Source organism: Thalassophryne amazonica, chromosome 6 (assembly GCF_902500255.1).
Source record: "Thalassophryne amazonica chromosome 6, fThaAma1.1, whole genome shotgun sequence".
NCBI classification, from domain to species: Eukaryota; Metazoa; Chordata; class Actinopteri; order Batrachoidiformes; family Batrachoididae; genus Thalassophryne; species Thalassophryne amazonica.
In genome coordinates this window covers 6,513,898-6,537,945 of record NC_047108.1, presented here as the reverse complement: position 1 = coordinate 6,537,945, position 24,048 = coordinate 6,513,898, and the positions used below count along the sequence as shown (strand labels likewise).

At 44.2% G+C, this 24,048-nt stretch overlaps 1 protein-coding gene across 2 annotated transcripts in view; it reads left to right on the top strand.

The window, feature by feature from the left end:
- Positions 1-10,733, top strand: part of LOC117511796 (uncharacterized oxidoreductase At1g06690, chloroplastic-like) — a 34,529-nt gene extending 23,796 nt beyond the window's left edge. For both annotated transcript variants that reach the window (XM_034171709.1, XM_034171708.1), the window contains exons 4-8: positions 2,679-2,765; positions 2,863-3,010; positions 3,826-3,905; positions 4,624-4,717; positions 9,775-10,733. In XM_034171709.1, the coding sequence (XP_034027600.1) occupies positions 2,679-2,765; positions 2,863-3,010; positions 3,826-3,905; positions 4,624-4,717; positions 9,775-10,184 (819 nt within the window). In that variant the 3' untranslated portion in view covers positions 10,185-10,733. The remainder of the gene's footprint in view (positions 1-2,678; positions 2,766-2,862; positions 3,011-3,825; positions 3,906-4,623; positions 4,718-9,774) is intronic.
- The last annotated feature ends 13,315 nt before the right edge of the window (positions 10,734-24,048 follow it).

The window sequence follows — 24,048 nt, the reverse complement described above, 5'->3', positions numbered from 1 at the left end:
CGACTTTGTAGTCATATCATCTGACCTTCGGCCACGTGTCTCGGACACTCGAGTGAAGAGAGGGGCATAACTGTCGACTGATCACCACCTGGTGGTGAGTTGGATCCGCTGGGAGGGTAGGAAGCCGGTAAGACCTGGCAGGCCCAAACATATCGTGAGGGTCTGCTGGGAACGACTGGCGGAACCCTCTGTCAGTGAGGTCTTCAACTCCCACCTCCAGGAGAGCTTCTCCCAGATCCCGGGGAAGGTTGGAGACACGGAGTCCGAGTGGACCATGTTCTCCACCTCCATTGTTGATGCGGCTGCTCGTAGCTGTGGTCGCAAGGTCTCTGGTGCCTGTCGCGGCGGCAATCCCCGAACCCGGTGGTGGACACCGAAAGTAAGGGATGCCATCAAGCTGAAGAAGGAGTCCTACTTATCTTTGTTGGTAGGTGGGACCCCAGAGGCAGCTGACAGGTACCGGCAGGCCAAGCGTGCCGCAGCCCGTGCGGTCGCAGAGGCAAAAACTCGGCTCTGGGAGGAGTTCGGGGAGGCTATGGAGGAGGACTATCGGTCGGCCTCGAAGAGATTCTGGCAAACCGTCCGACGCCTCAGGAGGCGGAAGCAGCTCTCCACCAGCACTGTTTACGGTGCGGGTGGGGAGCTGTTGACCCTGACTGGGGATGTTGTCGGGCGGAGGAAGGAGTACTTCGAGGATCTCCTCAATCCCATCGTCACGTCTTCCGAAGAGGAAGCAGAGACTGGGGACTCGGAGGCGGACTCATCCATTACCCAGGCCGAAGTCACCGAGGTGGTTAGAAAGCTCCTCGGTGGCAGGGCTCCTGGGGTGGATGAAATCCGTCCTGAGTACCTTAAGTCTCTGGATGTTGTGGGGCTGTCTTGGCTGACACGCCTCTGCAACATCGCGTGGTGATCGGGGACAGTGCCTCTGGATTGGCAGACCGGGGTGGTGGTCCCTCTGTTTAAGAAGGGGGACCGGAGGGTGTGTTCCAACTATAGGGGGATCACACTCCTCAGCCTCCCCGGTAAGGTCTATTCCAGAGTACTGGAGAGGAGAATTCGACCGATGGTCGAACCTCGGATTCGGGAGGAGCAGTGTGGTTTTCGTCCTGGTCGCGGCACACTGGACCAGCTCTACACGCTCCATCGGGTGCTCGAGGGTTCATGGGAGTTTGCCCAACCAGCCCACATGTGTTTTGTGGATCTGGAGAAGGCATTCGAACGTGTCCCTCGGCGCACCCTGTGGGGAGTGCTCCGGGAGTACGGGGTCCGGGGTCCTTTGTTAAGGGCTATCCGGTCCCTGTACAACCGCAGCAGGAGCTTGGTTCGCATTGCCGGTAGTAAGTCAAACCTGTTTCCAGTGCACGTTGGCCTCCGCCAGGGCTACCCTTTGTCACCGGTTCTGTTCATTATTTTTATGGACAGAATTTCGAGGCGCAGCCAGGGTGTAGAGGGGGTCTGGTTTGGGAACCACAGAATCTCGTCTCTGCTGTTTGCGGACGATGTGGTTCTGTTGGCTTCGTCAAATCAGGACCTTCAGCGTGCACTGGGGTGGTTTGCAGCCGAGTGTGAAGCGTCCGGGATGAAAATCAGCACCTCCAAATCCAAGGCCATGGTTCTTGACCGGAAAAAGGTGCTTTGCCCTCTTCAGGTCGGTGGAGTGTCCTTGCCTTAAGTGGAGGAGTTTAAGTATCTCGGGGTCTTGTTCACGAGTGAGGGACGGATGGAACGTGAGATCGATAGACGGATCGGTGCAGCATCTGCAGTGATGCGGTCGCTGTATCGGACCGTCGTGGTGAAGAGAGAGCTGAGTAGGGGGGCAAAGCTCTCGATTTACAGATCGATCTACATTCCGATCCTCACCTATGGTCATGAGAGTTGGCTCATGACCGAAAGAACGAGATCGCGAGTACAAGCGGTCGAGATGAGTTTCCTCCGCAGGGTGGCTGGGCGCTCCCTTAGAGATAGGGTGAGGAGCTCGGTCACTCGGGAGGAGCTCGGAGTCGAGCCGCTGCTCCTCCACGTCGAAAGGAGTCAGTTGAGGTGGCTCGGGCATCTTTTCCGGATGCCCCCTGGACGCCTCGCTGGAGAGGTGTTCCGGGCACGTCCCACTGGGAGGAGGCCCCGGGGAAGACCCAGGACACGCTGGAGGGGCTACATCTCTCGGCTGGCTTGGGAACGCCTGGGGGTTCCCCTGGAGGAGCTGGAGGTGGTGTGTGTGGATCGGGAGGTCTGGGCGGCTTTGCTTGAGCTGCTGCCCCCGCGACCCGACTCCAGATAAAGCGGAAGAAAATGGATGGATGGATGGATAATATTCTCTTGGGGTTTTTTGTTGTTGTTTTGTATTTAATAATATTCTCTTGTTTTTTGTTTGTTGTTTTTGTATTTAATAATAATCTCTTGTTTTTTTTGGTTGGTTGTTGTTTTTGTATTTAATAATATTCTCTTGTTTTTTGTTGTTATTATATTTAATAATGTTCTCTTGGGTTTTTTTGTTGTTTAGTTGATGGTTGTTTTTGTATTTAATAATATTCTCTTGTTTTTTGTTTGTTTGGTTGTTTTTGTATTTAATAATAATCTCTTGTTTTTTTTTTTTGGTTGGTTGTTTTTGCTTTTAATAATACTCTTTTTTGTTTGTTTGTTGTTTTTTTCCTACTCCCTATCGACTTTGTCTGTAGCTTCGGTCCAGAACTCCTGCGAGTGATGTCCCGGCTCTTCAGGGTCTGACCAAGTGGGTGTTAAGACCAGGACCAGTGGATCGAAAGGTAGAAGGACACATGTGAGACCATTGTGTTGTCCACAGCACAGTTCAGTATTCTACAAAGACCTGAAATGTTCATGCAAACGTGTGCGTGTGTGTAGCTGGTGGCGAAGGCAGTGCAGCGCTCCATGACGCGCATGCAGGTGGACACTCTGGACTGTGTTCAGTTCCACTGGTGGGACTACAGAGACACCAGGTACCTGGACGCACTGGGACACCTGTCAGACCTGCAGCAGGATGGAGTCATACGTACGTCCACAAAATAACATTTCCCGTTATTATTCACCCACACGCACCACGTCCGTAGAGATTAATGTCTGATCTTCACACATTTCTCTGCTGTCAGCTGCATTTTAAGTACATTTCCTTTATCTTTTATATTTTTGCAGCATACTTTTTAAGTGGGCGATGTGCTCTTGATGTGCATCTGTTGTATCCATGAGTTCATTTGACTCCTGTTGACCAATGAGCAGCTTGCTTTATATTACTTTGTGAAGCTAATCATCGTTACCACAGCAGTTTGTAGCTTTAAAGCAACAGCATGTAAGTTTATTGTCTCTGCCCAAAAAGGTGCACAAATGTAGCAATAAACAGGAATTTTCTGAAGAAGACAGGAAACTCCAGCTACAGTTTGCCAGAAGGCACATGGGAGACACAAGCTGAAATTTGATCATTTATAATGTGTGAAAATCCTTCTCTGTTCCACCATGAAGCTGTATACCTGGTGAAGGGACAGACAAAGGTTCTGTGATGTAGTTTGTCCAATCACAGCCACAGAACCGTGTAACTCCTTCAGAATGGTCATGGTTGTTTTGGTGGCTTCCCTCGTGGAGGCTCCTCCTTGTGTAGTCACTGAACACATCATTCGGTGATGACTCATGAAGTTAAAATATTTCATTTCAACATAGTCTTCAGTGTGTTTGAATTCTATGTTGAGATCCACAGTGACGGATACACAGAAGAATTCCCTAAATGCAGCATGACGTTCACATAAGAGTAAAGGTTATTTTCTTGTGGTTCCATCCTGTGATCCAGAATTTTAATGCAGTTTCTTCTTTGTTCAGGAGAACTCGCTCTCACGAACTTTGACACACAGCGGCTGGAGGAAATCATCAGCAAGGGAATCCGCATCTCTAGCAACCAGGTTAGTCCACGTGGAGCTCCAGCAAGTAAAACCACCTCTTATAACTAGAACTGTAGTTACATACAGCTGTAGAATGACAAGTTTCTAAAACAAACAACAACAAAGCAGCCAGACATCCAGCTGAGAGAAGGAACAGCTCATTTATTGCAAAAAAGGAAAAAAAAACCTTGATGGGCCGTCTGTTTGCACTTTCAACACCACAACTGTTGGTTTGTTTGTTTTCTTCCACGGCATACACTTACTGATCTGAACAATCTCAGACAGATCAGTGTGCACATTTTAACATCATCTTCCTGATATTTTGGAGAGATTATTTCAGGGTTTGGACGACAGCGTTGAGTCTCACAGGTGGTCTCTCGAGGATCATGAGGGGTGGCAGAGACTGTCTGCTTTTAACAGGCTCCCTTCATGTGAACGCATGCATTTTTTTCCTCTACTCACTTTAATTTCACTGACATCTACAACAAGATTTACACAGTTATTACTTTAAAAACAAGTCATCACAACAATAAGTCATTTTTTTCAGTCTGACCTCTGTTGAGGGCACAAACAGTCAAAAGTCAAGTCATTTTTAGGGCCAAAGCTCTTGGTTTTATTAATCCTTGTTTTGGGCAGTCAGTTTGTTTGGTGGAAAAGAATCAGATCTGATCAATGACGGTAACATTTTGTGACAAGGGCTGAGATTCTGGTGTGGTTTCTTTGACTTTAACTGTGACAGGTTCAGTACTCTGTGATTGACCAGCGACCGGCGGCGAGGATGGAGGCATTCTGTCTGGCCAACGACATTCAGCTCCTGACCTACGGCACTCTGGGTGAGAGGTCACGTCTGCAAATACAATCAGATATGATGTGTTTGGAGAATTATGGGTAACATGGGCGATAACAGGAGAAGAGGGTTTGTATATGGATAACGGGGACCTTAACGGGAGGAGAGGGTTTGTATATGATAACGGGGACCTTAACGGGAGCAGAGGGTTTGTATATGGATAACGGGGACCTTAACGGGAGCAGAGGGTTTGTATCAATCAATCAATCAATCAATTTTTTTATATAGCGCCAAATCACAACAAACAGTTGCCCCAAGGCGCTTTATATTGTAAGGCAAGGCCATACAATAATTATGTAAAACCCCAACGGTCAAAACGACCCCCTGTGAGCAAGCACTTGGCTACAGTGGGAAGGAAAAACTCCCTTTTAACAGGAAGAAACCTCCAGCAGAACCAGGCTCAGGGAGGGGCAGTCTTCTGCTGGGACTGGTTGGGGCTGAGGGAGAGAACCAGGAAAAAGACATGCTGTGGAGGCGAGCAGAGATCGATCACTAATGATTAAATGCAGAGTGGTGCATACAGAGCAAAAAGAGAAAGAAACAGTGCATCATGGGAACCCCCCAGCAGTCTACGTCTATAGCAGCATAACTAAGGGATGGTTCAGGGTCACCTGATCCAGCCCTAACTATAAGCTTTAGCAAAAAGGAAAGTTTTAAACCTAATCTTAAAAGTAGAGAGGGTGTCTGTCTCCCTGATCTGAATTGGGAGCTGGTTCCACAGGAGAGGAGCCTGAAAGCTGAAGGCTCTGCCTCCCATTCTACTCTTACAAACCCTAGGAACTACAAGTAAGCCTGCAGTCTGAGAGCGAAGCGCTCTATTGGGGTGATATGGTACTACGAGGTCCCTAAGATAAGATGGGACCTGATTATTCAAAACCTTATAAGTAAGAAGAAGAATTTTAAATTATATTCTAGAATTAACAGGAAGCCAATGAAGAGAGGCCAATATGGGTGAGATATGCTCTCTCCTTCTAGTCCCCGTCAGTACTCTAGCTGCAGCATTTTGAATTAACTGAAGGCTTTTTAGGGAACTTTTAGGACAACCTGATAATAATGAATTACAATAGTCCAGCCTAGAGGAAATAAATGCATGAATTAGTTTTTCAGCATCACTCTGAGACAAGACCTTTCTGATTTTAGAGATATTGCGTAAATGCAAAAAAGCAGTCCTACATATTTGTTTAATATTCACTTTGAATGACATATCCTGATCAAAAATGACTCCAAGATTTCTCACAGTATTACTAGAGGTCAGGGTAATGCCATCCATAGTAAGGATCTGGTTAGACACCATGTTTCTAAGATTTGTGGGGCCAAGTACAATAACTTCAGTTTTATCTGAGTTTAAAAGCAGGAAATTAGAGGTCATCGATGTCTTTATGTCTGTAAGACAATCCTGCAGTTTAGCTAATTGGTGTGTGTCCTCTGGCTTCATGGATAGATAAAGCTGGGTATCATCTGCGTAACAATGAAAATTTAAGCAATACCGTCTAATAATACTGCCTAAGGGAAGCATGTATAAAGTGAATAAAATTGGTCCTAGCACAGAACCTTGTGGAACTCCATAATTAACTTTAGTCTGTGAAGAAGATTCCCCATTTACATGAACAAATTGTAATCTATTAGACAAATATGATTCAAACCACCGCAGCGCAGTGCCTTTAATACCTATGGCATGCTGTAATCTCTGTAATAAAATTTTATGGTCAACAGTATCAAAAGCAGCACTGAGGTCTAACAGAACAAGCACAGAGATGAGTCCACTGTCCGAGGCCATAAGAAGATCATTTGTAACCTTCACTAATGCTGTTTCTGTACTATGATGAATTCTAAAACCTGACTGAAACTCTTCAAATAGACCATTCCTCTGCAGATGATCAGTTAGCTGTTTTACAACTACCCTTTCAAGAATTTTTGAGAGAAAAGGAAGGTTGGAGATTGGCCTATAATTAGCTAAGATAGCTGGGTCAAGTGATGGCTTTTTAAGTAATGGTTTAATTACTGCCACCTTAAAAGCCTGTGGTACATAGCCAACTAACAAAGACAGATTGATCATATTTAAGATCGAAGCATTAAATAATGGTAGGGCTTCCTTGAGCAGCCTGGTAGGAATGGGGTCTAATAAACATGTTGATGGTTTGGATGAAGTAACTAATGAAAATAACTCAGAACAATCGGAGAGAAAGAGTCTAACCAAATACCGGCATCACTGAAAGCAGCCAAAGATAACGATACGTCTTTGGGATGGTTATGAGTAATTTTTTCTCTAATAGTTAAAATTTTGTTAGCAAAGAAAGTCATGAAGTCATTACTAGTTAAAGTTAATGGAATACTCAGCTCAATAGAGCTCTGACTCTTTGTCAGCCTGGCTACAGTGCTGAAAAGAAACCTGGGGTTGTTCTTATTTTCTTCAATTAGTGATGAGTAGAAAGATGTCCTAGCTTTACGGAGGGCTTTTTTATAGAGCAACAGACTCTTTTTCCAGGCTAAGTGAAGATCTTCTAAATTAGTGAGACGCCATTTCCTCTCCAACTTACGGGTTATCTGCTTTAAGCTACGTGTTTGTGAGTTATACCACGGAGTCAGACACTTCTGATTTAAAGCTCTCTTTTTCAGAGGAGCTACAGCATCCAAAGTTGTCTTCAATGAGGATGTAAAACTATTGATGAGATACTCTATCTCACTTACAGAGTTTAGGTAGCTACTCTGCACTGTGTTGGTATATGGCATTAGAGAACATAAAGAAGGAATCATATCCTTAAACCTAGTTACAGCGCTTTCTGAAAGACTTCTAGTGTAATGAAACTTATTCCCCACTGCTGGGTAGTCCATCAGAGTAAATGTAAATGTTATTAAGAAATGATAAGACAGAAGGGAGTTTTCAGGGAATACTGTTAAATCTTCTATTTCCATACCATAAGTCAGAACAAGATCTAAGATATGATTAAAGTGGTGGGTGGACTCATTTACTTTTTGAGCAAAGCCAATAGAGTCTAATAATAGATTAAATGCAGTGTTGAGGCTGTCATTCTCAGCATCTGTGTGGATGTTAAAATCGCCCACTATAATGATCTTATCTGAGCTAAGCACTAAGTCAGACAAAAGGTCTGAAAATTCACAGAGAAACTCACAGTAACGACCAGGTGGACGATAGATAATAAATAAAACTGGTTTTTGGGACTTCCAATTTGGATGGACAAGACTAAGAGACAAGCTTTCAAATGAATTAAAGCTCTGTCTGGGTTTTTGATTAATTAATAAGCTGGAATGGAAGATTGCTGCTAATCCTCCACCCCGGCCCGTGCTACGAGCATTCTGACAGTTAGTGTGACTCGGGGGTGTTGACTCATTTAAACTAACATATTCATCCTGCTGTAACCAGGTTTCTGTTAGGCAGAATAAATCAATATGTTGATCAATTATTATATCATTTACCAACAGGGACTTAGAAGAGAGAGACCTAATGTTTAATAGACCACATTTAACTGTTTTAGTCTGTGGTGCAGTTGAAGGTGCTATATTATTTTTTCTTTTTGAATTTTTATGCTTAAATAGATTTTTGCTGGTTATTGGTGGTCTGGGAGCAGGCACCGTCTCTACGGGGATGGGGTAATGAGGGGATGGCAGGGGGAGAGAAGCTGCAGAGAGGTGTGTAAGACTACAACTCTGCTTCCTGGTCCCAACCCTGGATAGTCACAGTTAGGAGGATTTAAGAAAATTGGCCAGATTTCTAGAAATGAGAGCTGCTCCATCCAAAGTGGGATGGATGCCGTCTCTCCTAACAAGACCAGGTTTTCCCCAGAAGCTTTGCCAATTATCTATGAAGCCCACCTCATTTTTTGGACACCACTCAGACAGACAGCAATTCAAGGAGAACATGCGGCTAAATATGTCACTCCCGGTCCGATTGGGGAGGGGCCCAGAGAAAACTACAGAGTCCGACAATGTTTTTGCAAAGTTACACACCGATTTAATGTTAATTTTAGTGACCTCCGATTGGCGTAACCGGGTGTCATTACTGCCGACGTGAATTACAATCTTACCAAATTTACGCTTAGCCTTAGCCAGCAGTTTCAAATTTCCTTCAATGTCGCCTGCTCTGGCCCCCGGAAGACAATTGACTATGGTTGCTGGTGTCGCCGAGTGGGGAAAAATGGTTACAAATGTTTGTATATGGATAACGGGGACCTTAACGGGAGGAGAGGGTTTGTATATGGATAACGGGGACCTTAACGGGAGGAGAGGGTTTTTTATATGGATAACGGGGACCTTAACGGGAGAAGAGGGTTTGTATATGGATAACGGGGACCTTAACGGGAGGAGAGTGTTTGTATATGGATAACGGGGACCTTAACGGGAACAGAGGGCTTATTTATTGGTAACGGGGACCTTAACGGGAACAGAGGGCTTATTTATTGGTAACGGGGACCTTAACGGGAACAGAGGGCTTATTTATTGGTAACGGGGACCTTAACGGGAGCAGAGGGTTGGTTTATGGGTAAAGGGGACCTTAACGGGAGAAGAGGGTTTGTATATGGATAACAGGGACCTTAACGGAAGGAGAGGGTTTGTATATGGATAACAGGGACCTTAACGGGAGCAGAGGGTTTGTTTATTGGTAACGGGGACCTTAACGGGAGCAGAGGGCTTATTTATTGGTAACGGGGACCTTAACGGGAGCAGAGGGTTTGTATATGGATAACGGGGACCTTAACGGGAACAGAGGGTTTGTTTATTGGTAACGGGGACCTTAACGGGAGCAGAGGGTTGGTTTATTGTTAACGGGGACCTTAACGGGAGCAGAGGGTTGGTTTATTGTTAACGGGGACCTTAACGGGAACAGAGGGTTTGTTTATTGGTAACGGGGACCTTAACGGGAGCAGAGGGTTTGTTTAATGCTTTCTGTTAAAAGAGGAAATGGTGAGTCGCTCCAGGTTTTGTCACATCATGATGTCAGAACGTCATCTTCTTCTTCCTCCCTCTGTCTTTATCTCTCCACCCTTTATTTTTGTGTCCTCTCTCCTCTGCCTTTCTTCCTCTCAGCTGGAGGTCTTCTGTCAGGGTGTTATCTGGGGAAGGCAGAGCCTAAATCAAGTGCAGAGCTCTACACCGCCTCCCTTTCGAAGTACAAGGAGATGATTGACACCTGGGGAGGGTGGAGCCTTTTCCAGGACCTCCTTTACACGCTGGAGGCTGTTGCGAAGGTGCACAACTGCTCGCTGGCCAGTGTGGCCACACGTTACGTGTTGGACCGCCCCGCAGTGGGCGGGGTCATTGTTGGCTGTCGGCTCGGTGTTGCGGGGGCGGGGCAGCACATCAGTGACAGCCTAAGTAGCTGCAGCATTGAACTCAAGCTGACGTCAGATGAGCTGGCCACCATTGAAGCAGTGACGCGACGATCCAGGAACCTCATGGAGCTCATCGGAGACTGTGGGGACGAGTACAGGAAGTGACAATGGAGGAGGGACTGAAGGGGAGAGGAGTGGAATAATGTCAACTCCTCACCCTGCAGTGCACTAATCATGTTTTGGAAAATGTGTAGCTGCCAATTCAGATTTGGTGGTGATTTGGATCCCGAAGCTGCCTTGAAGTTCCGACAGTCTGCAGGATCCCAGTGTTTGACCAGATCTTTGACCTTTAGGTCGTAAATCAGGGGGCCCAACCCTTTGATGTGACATAAGGTGGGTTAGTTTTCTCTCTTGTGTTATATATCACTTTGTACATTTTAAGAGTTTACATTAATGTCATTATTCTATCCAGAATAATTTTATTTATAAAGCAAATCCATAAGTGAAACCAGCTTTTCATTTCAAGACCTCTGCCTCATCGCTGGACCACTATATCCTGTCAAGGTAAATAATCTTTCTCTACAGCAGGGGCAGAGCGCACAAAGACAGAAGTACTGGCTCATTGGCTGTGATTGGGTGTGTGATCGCCTTTGATTTTATTAGAAGCTCTGGCGGTGTTTAAACTCAAAATCGGCTTGATAGTAGCTGGGAGCATATGGGAGGCAAAATTGTTTTGCTCCAAAACCTGGATGTACCTTTCAGCATTGATGATGCCATCACAGATATGTAAGTTGCCCATGCCATGGGCACTAACACACCCCCATACCATCACAGATGCTGGCTTTTGAACTTTGTGCTGGTAACAGTCTGGATGGTCTTTTTCCTCTTTTGTCCGGAGGACACGATGTCCATGATTTCCAAAAATGTGGACACATCAAACCACAGCTCACTTTTCCACTTTGCGTCTGTCCATTTCAAATGAGCTCGGGTGCTAAATGCACAGGTGTTTTTGTTTTGCAACATGCATTTAGCCTACAGTGAACAATAAACATTTATTTCTACAGCTTCATGTCCTGAGCATTGTATTTTCTATTTTTCTATGTAGCGTTTAGAGATTGCTCAGTACTGTTTTTAATTTTGATTGACTCTGGACATGATTTGACAACATAGTTCCATTTTGAGCACAGATTGAACTGTTTTGAGGTGAAAGTTTGGTTTTGCAAGACGAGTCTGGGGTTTTGTGAATGTAGTTCGAAAATTGGGTTTTGTGTTCACGGTTTAGAGAAACGGAGAGCAGCTTTCGAGAAATGTGTCTTAGCAATTGAGAAAAACTGTAATAAAAATGCAAAACACATCTGGAAATTGGAAATACTTATGCACACATCTGAAAACACTCACACAGAAAACTCACCAGCAATCAGTCTGACCTTTGGCACCACAAAAATCAAATCAATTTTATTTATATAGCGCCAAATCACAACAAACAGTCACCCCAAGGCGCTTTATATTGTAAGGCAAAAGCCATACAATAAAAGAGCTCAGTGAGCTCAATAAAAAGAGCTCAGGTAATAAGATATTTTATCAAATCTGCAATCATGGAGGCGATGAGACCCAGAGAAAGAGGCAGAGGAAGACAAAGACAGATAAGTGGACAAGGACAAAGACAGAGCAAGAAGGAAAATGAAAAGGAAAAGGAAAGAATGTTTCAGATGAAATTTGAGCAACTTTGGTGGACCATGTGATCAACCACGGACTCACACTCAGGGAAGCTGGACAAAGGGTCCACCCAAAGCTCAGCCGCTGCACAGTGGACAGTACTGTCAATCGCGATACCATTCTGATGTTACCGTGCCATGTATGTAAACTACAGTATTGTAAACACTTGTTTTCACTGTTTTGATTTGTGTTTTGAATTTGAACTCTACGAGGTCTATTAGAAAAGTATCAGACCTTTTTTTTTTTTTTTTGAAAACCATATGGATTTGAATCACGTGTGATTGCATCAGCCAAGCTTGAACCTTCGTGCGCATGCGTGAGTTTTTTCACGCCTGTCGGAATTCCTCTGCACGCCTGTCTCAATGTGCCAAAAAAGTGCTGATGTCCACGTCTTCCGCAATTCCTGTGCTAGTCAGACGACATACCGGATCAAGACAGCATCCAGTTTAGAAATGAACGGCACATTCCACTGTTACAGAAGTTTTTGTCATGGAAAGAGGAGCGGAGGAATCCCGCGCGTCGCGGCACAGCCGCATGGCGCAAAGCAACGCCATGATGAAGCCTCACAGGACATGTTGGGGCATGTCCAGCTCATGCTCAATTTCTCTGATATTCACACGACTGAAAAGCAACCGACAGCCGTCTGAAAGCCACCTGAAAGCCGTCCTGTGAGACCAGCACGGAGGTGGTTTTGTCCCGCGCCATGAGCGGCACGGTGGCGCATTCATCCGCTTCTTTTTCCATGAAAAAAACTCCTGTAACAGTGGAATGTGCCGAAAAAGTGCTGATGTCCATGCCTTCTGCCTTTTTGTGAAAGTCAGACGACGTCCCGGATCAACAAACCCTTCACGTTGGAAATGATCTGGTTGTTTCAGCGGGGTTTGAGCCTGTCTATCGGCGCTCGGAGCGCGCCATGCTCTCAGACACTGTGGGTGGTGTTTAAACCGGCTGGAGCACTCCTTAATCTGTGTAATCCCCATAAAATCGTCCCTGAAAGCCATATTAATTTTCCGAATGGTGTCCACCTGGAGGTCTCTCACAGTTTCAGGAAAAAATTGATGCAGTAAAGCTCCAAATCATTCCGCCATTTCCTTAACGACGAGAGGGGTGGACCAGTGCTCACACAAAGCCTGCTCACAGGCGAATGACGCAACCGCCAGGCGTGAAAAAACTCACGCATGCGCACGAAGGTTCAAGCTTGGCTGATGCAATCACGTGATTCAAATCCATATGGTTTTTGAAAAAAATAAAAAGGTCCGATACTTTTCTAACAGACTTCCTACAGTACTCTGTCTTTCTTGAGGTATTTGTAAGAAATTTCTATTTCTTTGTTAAAAAAAACGGAAATAACACTTTTGTTGCTAAATACTGTAACTTCCAGCTTTTGTTTGAGAAAAAGTAAATAAAAATATTTTTACTTCAGTGTTTTGTGTAAAACACATCAGGTGTGTTGCTGTTGATGTGAAAGTGCTTCAAAATGGTGCCCGTGTGTAACATTTCCGTGTGTACATGTTTAGAGGAGATTGTTAGGTTTTGACTGTAGAGTATCATTTTGACAGCTGTGAGCAGTGGTGGGCACAGTTCCGCTAATCCGCTAATTATCGAACATAATGTTTTCATTATCGGATTAGCTTTTCAAATAACTTTGAAAACCATCATCAGACTAATTATCTTCTGATGAGTTTTGGTCTGATCATTTTTAGATCGCTAACATATTTTTGCAGACGTGGTAAACAAAGCTTAACAGTTACAGACATTTACTAAGTCTAAAATCAGTTAAATACTTAAACGTTAAATGTTTTGTCGTAGATGCGCAGTTCACTCAGCACTCAGAGTGCAAACCTCTGCCAAGGCCATGGATGGGGTCCCTGAGGCCATAACATCTACACGCTGTGGAATAATTTAACCTTAAAAAGTCTAACAATGATGTTTGCTCAGGAGTAAAAAAAAGTTTCATCTGCTGTGACTGGATAGCATGTATCCTTAGCGCTTGGCATCACAGTTTATTGCAACTTGCACCTTTCCCAGAAGCTACTGTCATCTGAGCACATATTGATATTGCATGTGCTTATAGACAAAAACAAATAAGAGACAAAATTCAATTTATTATTCAACTAAATTGCAAATATATGAATTTTTTAACATATATGAAACACTTCTGTAAACAAGATCATGGGGTCACTGACCCTAAAGAGATTCCCTCCTTGGCACAGTGATCTATTTCTTTTTCTCTCTTTCTCTAAAATTGTATATAATAATCATTAGATTATTAATATATAAACAAAAATAAATGTAAGAAATATTACAATTTGAAAACAAATGCACCTGAACGTGATGACAGCTGCAACTGCTTAATGCTAACTTAACATTGAAAATGCCATAGACATGCTAACGCGTTAGCATCGGGATCCGGATTGTGATCCGGATCCCCGCTAAAATTTAATCACTTGTTCCTCTTGTCATTTCCAACCACTCCACAAAATTTCATCCAGAAAATTTCAAAACCTTCTGAGTTATCCTGCTGACAGACAGACAAACAAACAAACACGACCAAAAACATAACCTCCTTGGCGGGGGTAACTATATTTAATATGAAATCTTACAGCTGTGCAAATTGTAGCAACTTACTCCGTCATCTGTCATGAATCCTGTTGCTGTCTGCTGTGTGTATGTGTGCACGCATATGCGTTCAGTCTCCCGTAAGTCCATAAGTCAGCACTGCTTTATTTTCCAAGACCTCCGCCTTACAGCGACACTGTCATTGGGTAGAGAGTTGAGCTTCGCAGCTCCTCTCAACCGCGTATCTGCTGCAAGCTATGTAGTAAACAGGAGCTTCCAGCAGAGGGCAGGGCGCTCAAAGACAGAAGTGCTGACTCATTGTTTGGGTCTGTGGACGCCTTTGATGCTACCAGAAGCAATCATGGTGTTAAAACCCAAAATCAGCTTGTTAGTAGTTGCAAGTATACCGGAGACAATACTAGAAGTTATCGGTTATCGGTTAGCTGTAGCTTCCGATAAATTTTTGGATGGTTTATCGGTTTAGCTTTATAAAAGATAACTTCAGTTAGCTGATTATCTGTTATTGAAGCTAACTTTTTGGTTAGCTGTGCCCACCACTGGCTGTGAGGAGTTTTACAATAAGTGTTGTGTCTTATCTTGCTTGTGTATAGAGTTTTGAGACAGTGAGCCAAATTTTGCAAAATGGCTGTAAGCAATCGGTAAAAACTGTAATTTTGTTGGGAAAGTGAAGTACACGGACCCACGCCAGGGGGCGTGAATGAATGGCCAATAGGAAGTCCGAATAAATAATTTATTCTGCAAATGTGCACAAACAACCAAATATGCTTTTAGTCTGTCAATCACAAAACTCAGTGACGCGTGGGCAAGCCCGAGGTTAGGAGACGCCTATCCAGAGAAGAGCCGGGACCCACGATGTTCCACCGCCAGCAGAGACCTGCAATACACCGGAGCCGCCAAGTCCTGAGTCCCTAGGTGGCCACCGCTTCCAGCTGTCAGATGCGGTACTGCTGGCAGGAACAGACACAGGTGAAAAGGTGGGTGTGTGAACACCCAGTAAACAATCAGCTACAATACAGTTCCTTTCTGAGGGAAAATTCTCCACCTCCAAACACAGGAACACAGAGTACGTGCAGTGCCTTATGTATCACTTAATCAAGTCTGAAGTGAGGAGTGGAGACGCCAACTCCTCCAACTTCCACAAACTCGGCTTAAGCTGCAAGTGTACAAAAAGGTTAACGACTGCAAAAAGCTCAGATGCAAAAAACGTGTGCGTACGGCACAGAACGGCTGAGTTGGTTTACCTTTAGGGTAAGCAGATAACTCGGCAGAGTTCTCATGTCTCTCCCAGGCTTTTATGGGTGGTGGCGATGATGGAAGATTTGTGACAGCTGTCAGCTCCGGACTCCTGGTGGACTCCTGCGGCAACTGCGCCCTCTGGTGCCTGAAACCCGACAACAGGCAGGGCGCCCTCTGGTGGTGAGCCAGCAATACCTCCTCTTCGGCCAGCCCACACAACAAATTTGAGAAAATCTGTATTTTGAAGTATTTATCTTTCAGAAGCTCTGCAGTGCCACACCAAAACAGACATCAACATTGTTAGTAAAAAACAGCTTCTTTACAACACGATGGCGCAGAAAGACTAATAACAGCATGCAGATTGAACAGTCAAAACCCATATCAAGAAATTCACAACCCACAGCACCACACAGTATTAGTTTACAATCATTTTATGCATTTGAGAAGTTCAGTTAAAAACTGCTATAAATTATTTTTCTGCCACTGGATGCCACATTAACACCAGCATTTCTGGAACAAAACAAGTCTTCCCTCCTCGGCCACTCCTCCCCAGCCCTCCCTCTTCTGCATCAAGTGAAAGAAATGGCAGCATAGTGTTTAAATCTTTCATTTACAACTCCCCGTTAAATTAAAAGCACTTTGCATACGTAATTTATCAGAGAAGTAAGTGTCAGAATCACAAAAACTGTAGGAGTTCAGATTTTCTTTGTTGCATATAAAGAAAATCCACACTGATTACTCAGATTTCACAGTCAATTGTAGTTATGATCTCCAGCTTTAGCTTTTTCTACAACCCCTGGCAAAAATTATGGAATCACCGGCCTCGGAGGATGTTCATTCAGTTGTTTAATTTTGTAGAAAAAAAAGCAGATCACAGACATGACACAAAACTAAAGTCATTTCAAATGGCAACTTTCTGGCTTTAAGAAACACTATAAGAAATCAATCAATCAATCAATTTTTTTATATAGCGCCAAATCACAACAAACAGTTGCCCCAAGGCGCTTTATATTGTAAGGCAAGGCCATACAATAATTATGTAAAACCCCAACGGTCAAAACGACCCCCTGTGAGCAAGCACTTGGCTACAGTGGGAAGGAAAAACTCCCTTTTAACAGGAAGAAACCTCCAGCAGAACCAGGCTCAGGGAGGGGCAGTCTTCTGCTGGGACTGGTTGGGGCTGAGGGAGAGAACCAGGAAAAAGACATGCTGTGGAGGGGAGTAGAGATCAATCACTAATGATTAAATGCAGAGTGGTGCATACAGAGCAAAAAGAGAAAGGAACACTCAGTGCATCATGGGAACCCCCCAGCAGTCTACGTCTATAGCAGCATAACTAAAGGATGGTTCAGGGTCACCTGATCCAGCCCTAACTATAAGCTTTAGCAAAAAGGAAAGTTTTAAGCCTAATCTTAAAAGTAGAGAGGGTGTCTGTCTCCCTGATCTGAATTGGGAGCTGGTTCCACAGGAGAGGAGCCTGAAAGCTGAAGGCTCTGCCTCCCATTCTACTCTTACAAACCCTAGGAACTACAAGTAAGCCTGCAGTCTGAGCGAAGCGCTCTATTGGGGTGATATGGTACTACGAGGTCCCTAAGATAAGATGGGACCTGATTATTCAAAACCTTATAAGTAAGAAGAAGAATTTTAATTTCTATTCTAGAGTTAACAGGAAGCCAATGAAGAGAGGCCAATATGGGTGAGATATGCTCTCTCCTTCTAGTCCCCGTTAGTACTCTAGCTGCAGCATTTTGAATTAACTGAAGGCTTTTTAGGGAACTTTTAGGACAACCTGATAATAATGAATTACAATAGTCCAGCCTAGAGGAAATAAATGCATGAATTGTATACAGCATCATCCTTGAATCACTGAATATGTGCTTGTAGTTAATTAAAATGAGTCTGTAATAAATTAATATAGTAAATAGAAACAGCGTGGTCATGTTGTCTAGAGCAGACTTGCTTTAACAACACAGTGATACTAAGCAAAGCAGCCTGGAGAGGGAAGCTTCCAAGGCAGACACACACACTGAAGGATGAATGAGGTTTTGTGGATGTGATTAGACAAACTGAGCATGGAGCAGCTTTTGTTCATTTGTTGCCTCACCGGTTACAGCTTCGTGGTGGTGCGATACGAAGAAGGACATAGTTACGAAAAAAAAAAAAAAAAAAAACTAGAGCACCGCGTTCGTAGAGCATAAGCCTCCACCTACACGAGTTTCCAATTCCACAAATTTTTACCTTGGAAAAAATTTTCAAGGTCAAAGTTCTGTTAGAAGTGGCTTTTCATAAGATAAAATATAATACATAATATAGATCAAAAGGGCTTTTCAATGTTAAAATCAAACATGTGCTACATCTGCAACATGGACCAGATGTGGATCAAACGTAGTCTGTTCATTGAGAGGTGCCAGTTTGCACCTCATTTTCACAAATGAGAGTAACTGAAGCACTTTTGATAGCGATATAAAGCAAAATGTACATCAAATGGGCTTTTCAATATTACATTCAAATACCCACAAATTCTACAATCCAGATCTGATCCAGATCAAACTTTGCCAGCTGATAGTGAGTGTCAGTCTGCACCTCACTTTCAAATTGGGGCACATTTGATTGAGCTATCATGTAAAATATACATTAAATGGGGATTTCAATGTTGAATTTAAATGGCCACAAAATCTGCAATCTAGATCAGATCTGGATTTGTCAGTCGATAAAGGACACATCTTACATAACACTCTCCAATATGAAAGACATTTAATCGTTATTGACAGATTTATGGATTTTTGAAAATTTGTTCAATGTTAAAGACAGGGATTTTTTTTCAATATTCCAAGATTTTCCTGACTTTGCCCTTTGACCTTGAAAATTCAATAATTTCTTACCTATCAGGATATGACTCTTCAGTAAAAATTTCACAGGGATATATGAAAAATGGTGGGCTCCAGGCTGTTCACAAACAAACAAACAGGGGTGAAAACATTAATCTCCTCCAACTTCATTGGCAGAGGAAAAAAACCATGAAATTATAGCAGCACTCTGGTGGAAGACATGGATATGAGATCTTAGATTTCATCTGTTTCTCTTTGTTACTTCACCTGTTAGAGCTTCACAGCAGCACAAACATGCTCAGGTTCCCCAGTCACAGCCGCTTGTTTTCCTCAGTGCCCTGGAAGCTTCCCTCAGGAATCTGTTTTGTTTACTATCTATTTTGGAAGAAATGGATGAAAACTTTGAAGACCTACAAATACAGATGTAATTTATATACAAATCTGAAACAGGCACACTAAAATGGTAACAAAAAAAGAAAAAGTGGCATATATTTGTCCACCTCTAGTTCCCATTTAGTATTTCTAAGCCATGTGTGCAACTTCTCAATAGTATATTACATTAGGTTTAGATGATTTTAGACAGGTTCAGTGAAATCTGTAATATTTTAATCTTTTAAGTTCTTTAAGAGTGATGCCTTAAGGTGTTTTTTCTTTGTGTGTGCATGATTCAACGGCGAGGTGACAGAATTCACAGTAAATATTCATCTGAAAGGAAAGTTTACAGTATTTTCTGATTGCAAATTTTGCAAAATTTGGCTCGCTGTGACAAAACTCTGGACACAACCAAGATAAGAGTAACACCAGAGCAGAGCTGCAACTCTGAGGTCACCAAACTGGACACCCTCCAGTCCCTGACTGCGCCTTGAAATCCCATCCACAAACATCACGAGCAGGTTTGGTGACACCCTGACAGAGTCCAACAGGTCTGATGTGATGCTGAGAATGTGAACACAGCTCTGCTTCGCGTCGTGCATTCAAACCATAATGCACGGCTTCTCGTTGTTTAATCCTTACCTATCATTTCTGTGTAGGCTCTCAGTTGTCCAGGTGGTTTCCATAGTAGAGAAGCTTGAATCTTCGACTGGACTGGGTTGCTTGACGCGAGGAGGTTTCGCTTCAAATCGCAGAAGCTTGTCTCAGACCCAAAAGCGTGTCTCAGGACTCTACAACACAGAGCCCTACAGGTGCCCACAACTGCAGAGGGAAGGGCTAAAGAACCACAACTTGTCCGGAAAGCCCTCACAGTATGTGGGTACCCACGATGGTCCCTGGACAAAGTGCAGAAGTCCCAGAGAACCAAGAGACCAGATAGACAGGAGATGGAGACAAGAAGAAAGAGGAGTGTCTCTCCCTTATTTAGCAGGAGTAGGGGAAAAACTACAGAGGATCTTCAGACAGCACAAAATCCCAGTTTACTTTAAACCGGTTAACACCTTGAGACAGAAATTAGTTCACCCTAAGGACAGGATCCCTAGTTACAAACAGAGCAATGTAGTGTATTCTATCAGATATCAGGAAAACTGTAATGAACACTACATAGGTGAGACTAAGCAACCTTTACACAAAAGGCTATACCAGCACCACAGAGAGGGCGCCAGTGGACCTCAGTTTGCAGTTCATCTCCACCTTAAAGACACTAACCACACATTTGAGGACAAGGAAGTTAAAATCTTAGCCAGAGAGAAGAAATGGTTTGAGAGAGGAGTGAAGGAGGCATTCTATGTGAAACAGTTGAAACCCAGCCTTAACCGGGGAGTGGGTCTGAGACACGCTTTGTCCCCTGTTTACAATGTGGTACTCAGGTCAAAGCAGTTTCAGTCTTTTGTTCATGGTAATGAATCAGTCACGTCATCAGGAGAGTCGTCAAGGGAGCTATCAGGAGAAGCGTCCGTCCCATCATTAGGAGGGACAGCTGCCCTGTTATTAGGAGGGTGCTAACTAGAGCACAATAGTTGCTAATTAGAGCTATTGTTTAGTCACTAGCCTATAGCAGTCTGCCTCTCGGTAGGAGGGGTCTGGTTAGGTTTAAAACTCCAGCTTTTGTGGCTTCTGTTTATTCTTCTCTACAAGAGTCAAGACAGAAGTCAGACTACCAGAGCAAGAATTTTAGCTGAGGAAGCTTCTGCAATTTGAAGTGAAATGTCCTTGCGTCAAGCAACCCAGTACAGTCGAAGATTCAAGCTTCTCTACTATCCTTACGTATCATCACTTTGTAAAGTTATTTCAACTTACATAACTAGAGACGTGTTGTAGCATTATGTTGTTGTTGTTGCCCTTTCAGCTGCTCCCAGTTGTACGGGGTCACCACAGCGGATACAGCCAGATACACATTGGTATTTGGCACAAGTTTTACGCCAGATGCCCTTCCCATGGCAACTCTAGTTTTACCTGGAGAAACACACACAGCTGCTGGTGTTCTGAAGAGGTCTCCCATCCAAGTACTAACCCGGCCCCACATTGCTTAACTTCTGAAATCTGATGGGATCCAGCTCACACAGAGCAGATTGGCTGTGTCTTCAATTTTCAATTCAATTTCAATTTATTTTCATTTATATAGCGCCAAATCACAACAGAGTTGCCTCAAAGCGCTTCACACAGGTAAGGTCTAACCTTACCAACCCCCAGAGCAACAGTGGTAAGGAAAAACTCCCTCTGAGGAAGAAACCTCAAGCAGACCAGACTCAAAGGGGTGACCTTCTGCTTGGGCCATGATACAAACATAAATTACAGAAATAATTCACATTACAATTCACGGACGAATACGAGGTCTGTTAGAAAAGTATGGGACCTTTTTATTTTTTTCAAAAACCATATGGATTTGAATCACGTGTGATTGCATCCAAGCTTGAACCTTCGTGCGCATGCGTGAGCTTTTTCACGCCTGTCGGTTGCGTCATTCGCCTGTGAGCAGGCTTTGTGTGAGCACTGGTTCACCCCTCTCGTTGTTAAGGAAATGGTGGAATGATTTGGAGCTTTGCTGCATCAATTTTTTCCTGAAACTGTGAGAGACCTCCAGGTGGACACCATTCGGAAAATTAATATGGCTTTCAGGGACGATTTTATGGGGATTACACAGATTAAGGAGTGCTTCAGCCGGTTTAAAGACCGCCCACAGCGTCTGAGAGCGCGGTGCACTCCGAGCGCCGATCGACAGGCTCAAACCCCGCTGAAACAACCAGATCATTTCCAACGTGAAGGCTTTGTTGATCCGGGACGTCGTCTGACTTTCACAAAAAGGCAGAAGGCGTGGACATCAGCACTTTTTCGGCACATTCCACTGTTACAGGAGTTTTTTTTCATGGAAAAAGAAGCGGATGAATGCGCCACCGTGCCGCTCATGGCGCGGGACAAAACCACCTCCATGTTGGTCTCTCAGGACGGCTTTCAGGTGGCTTTCAGGCGGCTTCCGGTTGCTTTTCAGTCGTGTGAATATCAGAGAAATTGAGCATGAGCTGGACATGCCCCAGCATGTCCTGTGAGGCTTCATCATGGCGTTGCTTTGCGCCGTGCGGCTCTGCCGCGACGAGCGGGATTCCTCCGCTCCTCTTTCCATGACAAAACTCCTGTAACAGTGGAATGTGCCATTCATTTCTAAACTGGACACTGTCTTGATCCGGTATGTCGTCTGACTAGCACAGGAATTGCGGAAGACATGGACATCAGCACTTTTTCAGCACATTGAGACAGACGTGCGGAGGAATTCCGCGCGTTGCGGCAGAGCCGCATGGCGCAAAGCAACGCCGTGATGAAGCCTCACAGGACATGTTGGGGCATGTCCAGCTCATGCTCAATTTCTCGGATATTCACACGACTGAAAAGCAACCGGAAGCCGTCTGAAAGCCACCTGAAAGCCGTCCTGAGAGACCAATGTGGAGGTGGGTTTGTCCCGCGCCATGAGCGGCACGGTGGCGCATTCATCCGCTTCTTTCTCCATGAAAAAAACTCCTGTAACAGTGGAATGTGCCGAAAAAGTGCTGATGTCCATGCCTTCTGCCTTTTTGTGAAAGTCAGACGACGTCCCGGATCAACAAAGCCTTCACGTTGGAAATGATCTGGTTGTTTCAGCGGGGTTTGAGCCTGTCAATTGGCGCTCGGAGCATGCCCCGCTCTCAGACGCTGTGGGTGGTCTTTAAACCGGCTGGAGCACTCCTTAATCTGTGTAATCCCCATAAAATCGTCCCTGAAAGCCATATTAATTTTCCGAATGGTGTCCACCTGGAGGTCTCTCACAGTTTCAGGAAAAAATTGATGCAGTAAAGCTCCAAATCGTTCAGACATTTCCTTAATGACGAGAGGGGTGGACCAGTGCTCACTCAAAGCCTGCTCACAGGTGAATGACGCAACCGACAGGTGTGAAAAAACTCACGCATGTGCACGAAGGTGCAAGCTTGGCTGATGCAGTCACACGTGATTCAAATCCATATGGTTTTTGAAAAAAATAAAAAGGTCCGATACTTTTCTAACAGACCTCGTATATTGTGCCTAACACGTCCACATCACAAACTAAAATATGTTGTAGTGAATGCATACAGATTGGCCACGAATAAAGCATTTTTATTACATCTGCTTTGCGGACAATCTGTGAATGCATAACAAACACGTCACTTAAACCCAACTTACTATATGTGGCAGAAAGCGACATACCTGCCAGTCAGTGACAGTCCGGCTGTGTAGATCCACAAAGACGTAGCTGCTGCAATCCAGGAGTTTTATTTAACACCAACAAAAGGAAGAGTTGCTGTTTACCCACAACTCACGCTGAAGTCTGTTTTCTGTGACGCTCTCAAAAAAAAAAAAAAAACACCGTCTCACACCCCTAGCGGCTTCCCCCCTCCCGCTCCCCAAACTCATGAACAGTTAACCCTCGCATGACAACATGAACAAACTCCGTGATCAACTTGTCCAAGTCCAGCAAACCCTTACCAAAAAGTAGTATATGCAAGTATGTTTCAAGTATACTTCTAGTTTACTTTTTATATACTTATCCGTACTATTTTTTTGGTAAGGGAATGCTCCAGAGGCTGTATTGTTGGTGTGACTAGTGATGCCGACAGCCCGAGTGCGCTTCTTTTATGACCGCAGATGCCATGCAGGCACAACACGTGCGCGATGCATTCGTAATACACCAGTAATAATGCCGTGATAATCTCAATGTGTTGGATCAGTTTCCTCACTACATGCGTTATATAACCGTGATTGTTTATCATATATTTACTATATATTATTAATATATCCGTGATTCATACTGGAACATTTGTCATTTTTGGCCATTTTTGTTGCGGACAACAATGAACGCCAGCAACTTGTATATTCAATTCATGCACAATTAATCCTCTCCCCAGTGGGAGAGGGCCCTTAGGGACACAAAGTAGTCCTGCACCCTGAGAACGTAAAGCCTGGGCCGGTACGTAAGGTTTAATTAGGTCAGCTAGGTAGGGAGGTACCAGTCCATGAATAATTTTATAGGTTAGTAGCAGAACCTTAAAATCTGATCTCACTGGGACAGGGAAGCCAGTGAAGGGATGCCAGAATGGGTGTAATGTGGTTGTACTTTCTGTTTCGTGTCAAAAGTCTGGCTGCAGCATTTTGAACCAATCTTGTGGCATTAAATAACTAAACTGAAATAACAAAAGGAAAAAAGCAACACGCAAGCGCATCTGTGCACAACG